General features: G+C 32.5%; 1 protein-coding gene across 3 annotated transcripts; it reads left to right on the forward strand.

Moving 5' to 3' along the window:
• The first annotated feature begins 2,399 nt into the window (after positions 1-2,399).
• On the forward strand, positions 2,400-7,656 carry LOC135951526 (leucine carboxyl methyltransferase 1). Of its 3 annotated transcripts, none has more exons than XM_065501188.1 (5): positions 2,400-2,748; positions 2,861-3,092; positions 6,089-6,514; positions 6,572-6,888; positions 6,975-7,656. In XM_065501188.1, exons 2-5 carry the CDS (start codon positions 2,874-2,876, stop codon positions 7,009-7,011), a joined length of 999 nt encoding a protein of 332 aa, XP_065357260.1. In that variant the 5' UTR covers positions 2,400-2,748; positions 2,861-2,873; the 3' UTR covers positions 7,012-7,656. The 3 variants fall into 3 exon arrangements, with proteins under 3 accessions (XP_065357260.1, XP_065357261.1, XP_065357262.1); XM_065501189.1 differs by having other exon boundaries at positions 2,400-2,744; XM_065501190.1 differs by lacking the exon at positions 2,400-2,748 and having other exon boundaries at positions 2,811-3,092; positions 6,572-6,876.
• Positions 7,657-12,882: the final 5,226 nt, after the last annotated feature.

The following is a 12,882-nucleotide window of genomic DNA, read 5'->3' on the forward strand; positions in this document are numbered from 1 at the left end:
AACTTTTTTCATTCAGAATAAGAACATGTTCATAAATATTATAAAATTGTTCATGAAGGAAATTTTTGCTTTTTTACACAAATTTGTTGCTATTTTATAATAAATTGCATTACCCAATGATTTATGTAGTTCAAATATTTTTGTATAATATCCCAATATTGGCCAATATTTCTAAATGTATCGAAAAGTCTGAAACGTAAATAATATAATTAAAATTCAAAAAATGCAGTAAATTTAGCCCATACATATTTTCTCATTGTATAGCTGAAAATCATAAAAAATTAAATATTTTCCAAGAAAAATTTCAAACATTTTTGAATAACATAAAAATATAAAACTTAAATAATTTTTGTGTAGGCGCAATAAATGCCCTACACTTTTTCTTCAAATCGTTGGGCAGTTGCATTTGTTCCATTGGAACATTTTCGTAGATTTATATTTTTGTAGCAATTATGCCGCGAAAGATTCAGAGACACTTCATTAAATTTAAACACGTTTTTACAACGAGTATAATAAACACGTTTGTCTTTAATATCATTAAATATATTATAAACTTCACCGTTAAGGATTTATACATTAATTTAATTTTCTTTAATTAAACACCGTCTAATAGGCCAATTGGCTTTGTTCATGGAGTTTTATTTAGCAATGTAATTATTAAATGTCCCGTTAATAATATTAGAGCGGTTGTACCTAACTCAGGTAGTATTTAAAATATGTATGTGAAAAACATTACATTTTTAATTCCATGAAAATTATTGGCATTTTATGGCCAGTATTCCTTTTTAAGTAATAATATAACAGGTAATATTACTAAATATTGTAAAATTTTCCAAAACAACATTGAAAAACCCATTGGTGTACTTTCGTATTTTTATTTTGACCTACTATATAATATAAATATGTATATATTTTTATAGTCAATTTTTTCTTATTGCACACAATAAATACTACAAATGAATTGAAATCATCTCATACAAAAAATGCCTCATACATGATTTAAATGACTTGAAATTATTTTCCATGTCATCCATGCATCTGTTAATTTTTTTAATGTTGTGTGTGTTATGATGTTGTTAAAATGATGCTGCATTTGTTTTTTGTTTTGATATACATTGCCTTTGCGTGTTGCTGTTAAGTAGGTAAAAGAACATAACATGACATGACAAAAGCATCATGTGGCAATTGTCTTCATGTTAAACAATGCAGCATATGCAGGTCTTTAATCCATATTGTCTATATTAATGACTTAGTAATCCAGATATAGGTCAAAAATAGGTAAAAAATAGAGGTTTTCCTTGTTTTTTCCTCATATCTCAGCCATTTGTGAACCGATTTTGCTGATTTTAATATACTTTATAGGGTCAGAATATATATGTATACTTTATAGGGTCGGAAAATTATATTGTGGAAATTAAAAACGGAATGACAAACTTATATACTAGTATAACACATAAATGGTTTCAGCGGCGCAGATGATAATCGGCGGCTTTATTCAAGTCGGCGGCGGCGTGGTAATGAAAAATTTGCCAGCGGCGGCTAGCCGCCGATTTTCAGCCGATCAGCTTGTTTCTTTGCTGCCAGCTAGGCGATTTTATAGAATGTGAGGGCAGAACTACAACATGTACAAAAACAACAGGTACTTTGTTTTTGTTGAAATATAATTGAACTGTCAAAGTTGGATGTTGTTGTTTTTACATTTGGGTTTGTTGTATTTTTCGCCACAACAAACACAAGTGAATTGACAGTTCAGGTATCTCAACAAGTGAATACAAAAATAATCAGCTGATCTTTTGAGGTCACCTTCTACAAATTCGCCTTGGCTCCCAGATTTTTATGTAAATACACTTTTACCAAATAATTTTGTTGTTATTACCAAAAATCCCCAGTAAAAACTATTAAAAATTGTTTTGTTTGTTGGCCATTTAAATTATATTTAAGTTTCATAAACTACCATATGTTTTTAACAGCTGACTTTTATTGTCTGTTTTTTTTTCACTCTATTGAAGCACTTTATTTTTTACGGCAACTAAACTTCCGATGCGGTGAAATTAGGACTTCTTTTGTGCATTTTCCTACCAATAATTTTATTGTTTAGACCCCTTTCAAACTAGGCAATTTAGTTGCGCAAGTCTCTTGCCCAACAATAAAACAGCATGTAAAATTTTCTTCTCCTTAACCCGACATTACCTCTGGCATCTACAAACACAAGAGACTTGTGCAACTAAATTGCCTAGTGTGAAAGGAGTTTCAGCAACCTTTTTTTTCTTATTGGGTAAAATGTATAAATTACATTTTTATTTTCTATCGCTGAAAAGCCTCGCTAAAAAAATGACTAAAAAACGTTTGCACGCTAAATTGGATAAAAATCGCTGGATTACCATCATTGGTTTGCAATCAGTGAACTGTCAAAATATTTTTTTTTGCAAACTAAAATAAAAAATCAAGTTGTCGCTGGGAGGAAAATAGAACTCCTAGAAAATCGAGATTTAATACCAAATAGAAAAAAAAACTGAAGTGGCAAATATTTTCAATTAAAACTAAAAATAAATTAAAATCCATAATATTACGTAAATTACTAAAAAAAAGTATTGTAATACAAAAAAGAATAAATTGTTTGAAAAACAAGGGGAGACTGAAATTTAAATTAAAGCAACAAGGATTTTGTAAGGGAAGTTTTTGGCAAACAAACCAACACCTTAAGAAGACCACGACGCAACGGCACACTGTTCAAACATTAAAGTGTAGGTTGGTTTTTTCTATTGCACTTGTTCTCTAGAAAGTAATAAATATGTTTGGTTTGTTTATTTGTTTTTGTGCATAATTTATTAAAAATCTTCAAATATTAAACGATAAATAGAATTGTCGTGAGGATGGAACCACCACATTCCTTTCATCCCTGTGATGAGGCTGTCATTGCCACAAACGACGATGCTAGCGATTGCAAAAGGGGTGCTGTACGGTTGGGCTACTGGAAGGACGATTACATAGGATTTTTTGTGCGCAATCAAGATCGCAAGGCACCAGAGATAAATCGAGGCTATTTTGCCAGGGTCAAGGGCGTTGAGATGTGTGTTGAGAAGTTCCTGAAGGTCAGTTTTACTACTATTTTTAGTTTACTTGATTTACTTAGTAAAATTTATAAAAAAAAACAAAATGCAAACATTGTGGGAGAAGGTTTTGGGCAAAGGGATGGGATGGGGCCGGCAGGAGTTGAAGGCAAAAGTCAAAGTGTTTTTTTTACTTTTCTATAAATTTTATACAATGTTTGTTACCATGGTGTGAGTGTCTATGCATAGAAATGTGTGGAAGTGTTTGTTCGTGATGGTATGCGGTGGTGGTGTCATATCATAATATATAGTTTTTATATGAGAACAAGCTGTTTTAATTGGTTTTATTGTTTTTGTCGGTTTGACATTGAACATGATTATCCTGTTGCATGTGTTGTCCAATAAGTTATAATGTTATTTCAATACTCAATACATTATCTATTTTTTACATCTTTGTTTTTATGCCTTACAGTGAGTATTTATTTAATTTACTAAAATATGTAATATTTTCCTAATATTGCAACTAAGATTTTAAGATTAGTTCCCAAAATTTGAATGTATTTCCCCTTACAAAATGTTCAAAGTTAAATTTTGCAATAAATACGTCATTTTAATAGAATTTTAAATAAAATTTGGAAAACTTCCAATGACAAAATTGAATATTTTGCAAACAAAAATTGGTAATCAATCGATTTTGTTTTGTTTGTCATATTTTGGTACTTCGCTACGTTTCTACTTGTCCGGTTATTAAAAATTCAAGTAAATTTTATATTGAAATACTGCTCTTTTATTAACCCAGATATGCCGACTGTACTACATGTAGTTCTTGTTTACAGGATACGTCACGTTTACCAAATTACCATATTTTTTGTTCACATAGGTACTTAGTGTTATCGCATTATTTTTTACTACCATTTTTGAGTTATTGAATTTTTAATTTGTGATATTTTCATAATGTCCATATTCAGTCATTATGGACATATCTCGTTTGTACGGAAAGTAAAATTTTGTACATTTACAAGTGAATAAATACTATATTTTGTTGGATTTTTTGAATGTTTCATTATTGCGTTTTAGTTTTGTTGTTGTGACCCCAATGTCCTCTATATTGGACGACTTAAAAAACCACTTGTTTCAATAAATTTTTAAAAAACTATAATTGTAGTGTTTTTTATTTCTCATATAATTCCAAAAGTACTTTTAAAATTATCAAGCTCAAGCAATCAGCATATCTGGGTTAAAAAAACTTTGTTTTGTTCTTTTCCAGATAGTCAACTTTATTATTCTTTAAAATAATTTCCTGTAAAAGCTGCCATGTGGCATTCTGGAACAAAGCTTTTCAAAATAACAGCTTAATTTATCCTTTAGCATGAGTGTTAAGAGTATATGTTTTTCATGCCGTTTTTAATTTCTACATTTTTCATTTGCGTATTCTGGATCGTTATATATAGCATTGTCGATATAGTCATGTCCATCTGTCTGTAGAAATCAACTTTCTCTAATCTATATTTACTCAAACCTAGATAGCAACAAATTTTTTTTTGTCACCAACATTTTTTTTCACAAAAATTATTTTTTTGTTCTAAAATTTTTTTATGTTTATCTTTGGTAGTGCAGAGAGAAACCAATTCTTTACACATTTCTGGAAATCTAGCCTGAAGTCGCTTTAAGTTTATTTTGTACAGCACTTTAGAAAGTATTTTTTTTACCCACCAGAAGCAATATATTGGTAGCTTGATTGTTATATGCAGTTGTCACTTGTAGTATAGTATGCAGAAATCTACCAAATCCGTTTAAAACCTACCAATTACACACATAAATGTTTATAATCTAAAATTTTAACTAGAGCTTCATTTCATCTAAAGATACGCTATATAAGGAAAGTGGTGTTGATACCATTTAAACCAATAATGGTTTAAATTTATTTTAAAATTCTTTTCAAGAAAAAATAATTGATATAAATTTTGAATTAGTTGAAATCGCTGGCTTTGAAGCGCTGAAGCGGTTAATTCAATTGACATCGGCATGTTTATATGAAACTACACCTTTCCAAGGGCCTACTTTACAAAACGAAGCGTTCAGAAACGTAAGCAACTTGAATATTTTCCATACAAAATTTGTTTAACGTTTGTCGTTGCGTGTTGTAAAATGAGGCCCTTAGTCTTTATTTTTGCAGAAGTTTAAAAGTTTTATTTGTTTTGCCAATGCTAACAGAAGTATGTTCATCTTTAACACGCTTAAACATACTGAAACTTATATGGAGCGAAATTTGTGTAGATAACTGTATAAATTAAACATTTGTGACCGAAAAAGTCCAATTTCGGGATGACATTTGTATGGGGGCTAGGTGAAATAATGGACTGATTTCAGCCAGTTTCTATAATAGGCTTCGTCGTTGTACCAAATTTTATCGAAATATATTAAAAATTGCGCAAAATGATTACATGGATAGACAGACGGACGGACATTGCTTAATCGTCTCAGAAAGTGATTCTGAGTCGATTGGTATAATTTAAGGTGGGTGTTGGACTAATATTTTTGGGCGTTACAAACATATTTATTTTTTTATATTTAAAAAAAAACTTTTTGTTGCAGAGGTCTTTGAAATATCTATCATTAGATATCCATATTGTCTATATTAATGACTTAGTAATGCAGATATACTAGGTCAAAAAAAGTTAAACATATCGAGGTTGTCCTGGGTTTTTCTTCATATCTCAGCCATTTGTGGGCCGATTTTGCTGATTTTAGATAATAAACTTCTCGAAAGCATGTGTGACATAATTATTTGGATCCCGATATCTGGGTCTTCAGAAAATTGATTTCAACACACGGACAGACAGACGGACATATCTTAATCGATTCCGCTATCTATAAGGATCCAGAATATATATAATTTATAGGGTCGGAAAATTATATTGTGGAAATTAAAAACGAAGGTGAAGGGTATAATAAAAACTGTAGGTTTAGTGTTTTCTTTTTTTATTGACATTTATGTATGTATGTATATTAAATAAAGAAATAAAAAATTCTTGCAGAAAACCGATGGCAACTGTCAGATCATTAATCTTGGCTGTGGATTTGATACACTGTACTTTCGCCTGCGCGATACCCCGCATCAAGTGAAAAACTTTATTGAATTAGATTTTCCAACGGTTACGGCGCGCAAATGTTACACAATTAAAAGGAACAAAGTGCTATTGTCGAAAATACACGATGAGGATGGAGAGGTGCGGTTAAGTCCCACCGATTTGCATGGACCCAACTATCATTTGATGGGTGTAGATTTAAGAAATATCGATGAAGTAGACAATAAATTACAACAGGCGGAAATTGATTACACACTACCAACAATATTTCTGGCCGAATGCGTATTAGTTTATATAGAGTTACAGAATTGTAAAAATCTATTAAAGTGGATTGCCAGTAAGTTTACCAGTGCTGTATTTGTCAATTATGAACAGGTGAGAGAGTTGGAATTTTTACATTTGAGAAAGTCACTAGATTTAACTGTTTTTTAGGTCAATATGAATGATCGTTTCGGTGAAGTGATGTTAAACAATTTGCGCTGTCGTGGCTGTAGTTTGGCCGGAGTTGATGCTTGCCTTTCGTTGGATACACAAATGGGTAGATTTTTGGAATGTGGCTGGAGTGGCAGTCGAGCTTGGGACATGGTGCAGGTTTATCAAAGTATACCACCGGCCGAACGCCAGCGTATCGAACGTATCGAAATGTTGGATGAGGGTGAATTGTTGTTGCAATTATTTCAACACTATTGTCTTGTGGTGGCATGGATTGGTGAACTGTTTCAAGATATTGAGATTACGTGCGTTAACGTGTAAACTTCCTTCCTTGTTTAAACTATACAGCAACAATCACAAACTAATATTTCAATTTGTTTTCTCTTTTTCGCACGTTTTTTAGGGTTGAGAAACGTATGTCTTCTTTGAACATCGATTAGAACATGAAACAAAACCATTATCAATAAACTGAAACAAGGCTGCACAATTTACAGACTTATGATTGCAACAAATTTGTTTAATAATTTTTTTAAATTAGTAACAACAACATAATAATAATAATGCTTTTTTTGGTATTTCTATATTAAAGAAAAATGAAAAGAAATGAATCTATTATTAAATGTACTTTGCCTACATTATGTTCACAAAAAGTGTAAACTTATATTTATTAATGTCATAATGGAATGATAAATGTATGATAAATTTGCGGCTGTTAAAGATTTAGCAGCGCTAATATTTTATTCTTTGTACCCAGCTTTTTTAAGACTGGTTCTATTATATTTGCTGTTGTAATAAAAACAAAACAAACTTTTATTGTGGAAAATAAATGCTGTAATGTTTAAAAAGCTCATGAGTATATAACAACATTAAATATTTACTGCTAATATTTTATTTATTATCTAAATGTATTTTTAAATCTGCCAATTGTTAATTTACGAATTATTTATTTAAAAAAAAGTAGAGGTTTAAAATACTTAACAAATATAAACACTATCTTTATATAATTTAAACTATTACTGAGAATAATTTGTTTTAGTTTAAAGTTTTAACTTGAATTTAATAAAAGTAAAATTCTTTTATACCAACCGCTTTTGTAAGTCATTAGGTAAGAGAGATATGTTAGGAACAATGTGATTTAACCCTCTAACCGGCAAGGCTGCCTTTAGGCGGGCATGTTAAATGTATGTAATGCTGCTTTATTTGGTTATTTTTCCCGTTTTAACGGTAAATATGTGTAAAGAGGCAAACAATTTACTTATTGTGATAAACAAGATCGTGCGCTTGTCCTTTGTTTGTTTTTATTCCAACGTATTTCTATTTTTTTCGAACAATAACCTAGTATATTATTTTACCACGAAATAAAATTGGCCGGTTGGAGGGTTAATGATAATGGTATATATAAGATTGTCATTCCGTTTGTAATTTTTGCAATTTTCATTTGCGAACATAAACAGGAGTTTTTTCCCATTGAATTTGAATAGGAAAAATGAGAAAAGGGGAAAAACTCCCGCGGAATTTTTATTCATAATTGGGCTGAAAGTATATATATTCATAAAGTCTATATAATCCGAAAACGAAAATGTGTGCTAAATACATTGTAATTCGAAAAGAAATCTGGATCGTCATAGATAACAAAGCCGATATAGTCTGCTGAAATCAATTTTCCGTTGCTATATATTTTTTTATTTTATTTTATTAATATTATATAATACAATAAATGACACTATATAATAAAGTTGGATGAGAGTACTGGTAGCTGTGACCCTCGACTCCAAAGGTTGCTATATAATTTCCGAAAAATCGGCCCACAAATGGCTGAAATATAAGCAAAAACCCACCACTACCTACAAATGGATCAAAATCAGAAAAAAATACTATTTAACCCGAATTTTGTTTTACTAACTAATTTTGTAATCACCTAAAATCATTTATTTTTACCAAACTAAACTTTTTTCACCAAAAAATTAGTATTCCTCCAAAAATCGTGTATAATTTCTAGCGTTCTAGCGTTTTCCTTAATGTTAAATTTAGATTAGAGAATTAATTAATTTCAATTAATTTCATGCCGATAGGAATGAAAACGATTTTTTATTACCTACTAAAAAAACCTTAAAAATAAAAGTTAAGAAAAAGTAAAAAAAAATTTGGGCGCCTCGAAAATGATTTTTTTGGATGTTTCTTTTTCCTCATGCCAAAAGCTATCGAAAAATCCATGGTACAATATCGACAAATGTTTGTTTTTATAAATCGGCCCACCCTAATTTACATACATTTATTAAAAGATTTAAGAATGAGTCATTCGTTCACGCTACAGTACATTGTATTGTTTCGTTTTTACCCATTTTAAAAACGGTGGTTTATTTCCTTTAAATAAACCGGATTCTTTTAATTGCAAATAAAAGCGATCTGTAGTTTAAAAATTGTAAAAACTCTTTATTTAAATTAATACAACAATTTAAAAGTCACTCCCTTAATACACACACTTTATAATATACAAGAAAACACTTGTAATACAGTTGATGTTAACTCTAACAGCGCCTACTATATACTTTCACAACTCGCTGTTACTATTTATATACACAGCGCCATCTTTTAGAAGTTTCTAATTGGAAAAACTAGAATGATATACAGTAGCCCAATAAAGTCTACATACAGGAATTCAAATTAAATTTCCTTCGGTGAAAGCTGTTAAAGTTAAAAGTATTGATATATATTTGTTAAAAAAATTAAATTCACTCTAAAAAAAATTAAAACAACTTCACTTAAGTCGGGTTTAGCAACATTTCCTATCACGATCAAAATTTCACCGTTATTAGAATTTTTGATTCTGAGTCAAATAACGAAATTTTTTTTTGGTTTTTTGGGCTTTAATGTTCAAAATATTATGAAACTTAATAGCCCCGCCCACCCAAAAGTAGGCGTGACCGAGAATAAATTTTTCGATATTTTACTCAGAATCAATAACTCTAATAACGGTGAACTTTTCTACAATGCTCACCTAGAGCTTTTAAAGCTACTTTATAGTTAATGTTGTCATACTTATAAACAATGTTAATAACATTGTTGATAAGTAGAAGGTTATACTGATGGAAATGTTTATAAACGTACCGTGAAATAACTCCCCAGGAAAAAATAAAATAACACCCAACTAATTTTTCATACAACTTGGGACTTATTTTATTATTTCATAATGAAACAACTCCCAATGAAATTTTTTTTTTGGGTTTTATTTAATTTTATTTTGGGAATTAGGAGTTATTTTACTGAATTGGGTGTTATTTCGTCCAAGAGAAAATATCTTCATATTGGGTGTTACTTCATTATTGTTGGGTTCTACTTTGGGTTATTTCTTCGCTTACTAAAATCTGTTCTAAAAGGTGTTCTCCTTTGGAGTGTATTAAAAACAGGCTTCGCATACTAAAAACTTTTTGCATAGCGCAAAGTTTTTCTCTTCTGGGGTGTATCAACAACCGGCTGACAACCCACCCAATAAAAACGTTGTTTTATAACCGTCACACGGAGATGACCAGCACTGGGATCATCATTAAACTTCTTCATTACTTCGTTTATTTTGGAGGACGGCACCACTATTAGATGCGGTATAAGCAGCCATTTAACAACTGTTCCATTGAGCCCAATAAGATTTCATCAGTGGACTTTCGGCGGATATTTCATTGCGGGTAGGCTTTCTGTCCTCTTCTTTAGTCGATATTATTTTCGCCAGCACTTCTTTGCACCAATCTTCACTGGATGACACATTCCATTTCCTCGGCTTTTGTACAATGATAGCATTTCACGTTGCAGGGTCGTATCGAGAGCCCGTACACATTGCCACTTCCCGGTGCTCGATGCTAAAGTCATAGCATTGACCTTCAGGTTCTTTAAATTGCAGCAAACACATGAGGGCAGAATGATTGGTTGTAAGTGTTAACCATAACGATGCTTCACAGACTATAATACTGCCAGGAGTTCACGTCCCGTTACGCAGTAGTTTCTCTCAGGCATCGAAAGTATTCGGCTGTAGTAGCCTATGACTTTTTCCGTCCCATGGACAGCCTGTGAAAGAACACCGCCTATTCCTATAAACTCACTTACTCCTTTACAGCTCGTATTTTATCTTCATCTGCTGATATGCAGTATTTTGTTACGCGATGCCGCACCAAACATGTCTTCCAGTGAAGTCCTTTCAACACTCGTTCCATTAAACGCTCGAATGTGGCTGCAACATTCCAGATTCCAAATGGCATCACATTAAACTGCCATAACCCATCACTCGCGCTAAAGGCCGTTTTATCCTTGTCTTTGTCCAAAATCTCTACTTTCCAATAGTTCCTATGTGGAGAACTATTTTGTGCCAGCTAGTGTGTCCAGGGTGTCGTCAATTTTTGGTAGCGGGTAGCAGTCTTTCTTGGTGACATCGTTCAGCTTTCTATAAATCTAGTGCTGCCGTCTTTCTAACTTGAAGATGGTTCGATTATTCCGTTCCGCTTAAGTTCATTGACCAACTCCTTCACTTCGTTTTGATAAAGGAATACTTCTGGGCGCCTGCATTATCTACCTTGGCTTTGACTTTATAAGGGGAAGACGGAGGTATGTCTCTTCTGAAGCTTTTTGGCCTTCTACCCATGTCCCCATATATTCCTAATGTTCTTTGGTAGACTTATTGTCAGCTTCCAGGTTTTAAACGCAATTGATTACTGTCTCTACTGAAGCGCACTGACCTATTTCGGAATTTGACACCTTTTCATATCTGGACAGGTTAAGCACTCTTACAGGAACTATTCTGTTATTGCAGGGTTTAACGAGGGCTTTTGCTGTTATAAGATCACTTTTTATTTCTACTGGTTCTACCATCCACAAACTGTCGTCCTCACAATCTCCCTCCATACCGGACCATACTAAAGTTTCTGACTTTATTACGCCACTTGATTTCATCTATCAGCCTTATTTCTGCTTTATTACCATCTGTTGGTAGCTCTCTCTTACTCAAATCTCTCTTGAGTTGTTCCGCTTTAAGTTGTTCAAACTTCATGGCTGCTTATTTTGTTTAAATGAAATGGAAAAGTATTGTTAAAAGTACTACGAATATCAGCGTTTTGGGAAAATGAAACATATGGTTCGCATTATCGACCTTCAGATCCCACAATTGCCAATACTGGCTGCCTAGATGGCGTGATATCAAAAGTCTTCGTCGATAAGTCAGTTACGATTCAAGACTTGGAAGATAACATTACTAGCGTAATTCGCGAGATACGGATATTCCGAAATTTACTTTAAAAAGTAAATTTTAAAATTTATTACAGGTTTATAAAGCAAAGTATTTTATTTTAACATTAGGTTAGGTTCCAGGGCATCCGCTCTTCAAGTAGCTCAGCAGGGTACTTATAATACTTCCATTGTCTCAGTGTTAAACCAACCAGAAACCCCGACGAAGGAGTAGATTCGTCTAAGATTCGTCCTTGATAGCACATCCAAGCATGATAGAAATGGGATTCCGAGGATGCGTTCCCTCAGGTTTGTCGGAGCCTGGCGTTGACAGAAAAGGTGAGACACAGTCTCCTCCTTTTCTTCATTATGACAGCGTCTTTAGTAGTCGTTGTACCGTAAGCCCATTCTTCTGGCATGTGTCGCCATTATACAGTATCCTGTAATAAAGAAGACAATTAGCCTAAATTGGTCACGACGAAATTCCGTAAATGATTTGTCCTGGTGGCATCATATACGGGCCAAGTCGACCTCGTTGTAGCACAGGAAGGTTAATTTATATACTTATTTTGTGCAGTATCATATAGTTTCAGCTGTACAGCATTCGTGCATTTAACAAGGGAAATACAAGAAAAGCGGAAAAATGTCATTCATCATCGCACCCTTTTTGGCCAATTCATATGCTATACAATTACCCAGATTTCCATCGTGTCCAGGGACCCATATAAGTGTTATCGTATAATGTCTCGCTATCTTATTTAGGGATACCCGGCATTCCTCGGTTAACCTAGATTTCGTGAATCTGCTATCAGTAAATATACATACATATATCACCAGATATTCGATAATACCTCAGCCAATTGGATGTACGTTAAATGGCTGTAATTTATGCCTGAAGAGCAGTACAGAAGTAAAGTAGCTTAAAGTAGGATTTTGTCTCAATGTTCTCAATATAGAAACCTCCACCAACCATATTGCAATTATACCATTATGTCATCGTCAGGGGAAAAGAGTCAGCGCTGTCATAAATACCTATTCGTGATTATAATATGGAAATGTCTATCGAAAAAAGGTTGTGCGATGCATTAATCGACATTACCATGTAT

The sequence above is a fragment of the Calliphora vicina genome, chromosome 2 (assembly GCF_958450345.1).
Source record: "Calliphora vicina chromosome 2, idCalVici1.1, whole genome shotgun sequence".
Lineage (NCBI taxonomy): Eukaryota > Metazoa > Arthropoda > Insecta > Diptera > Calliphoridae > Calliphora > Calliphora vicina.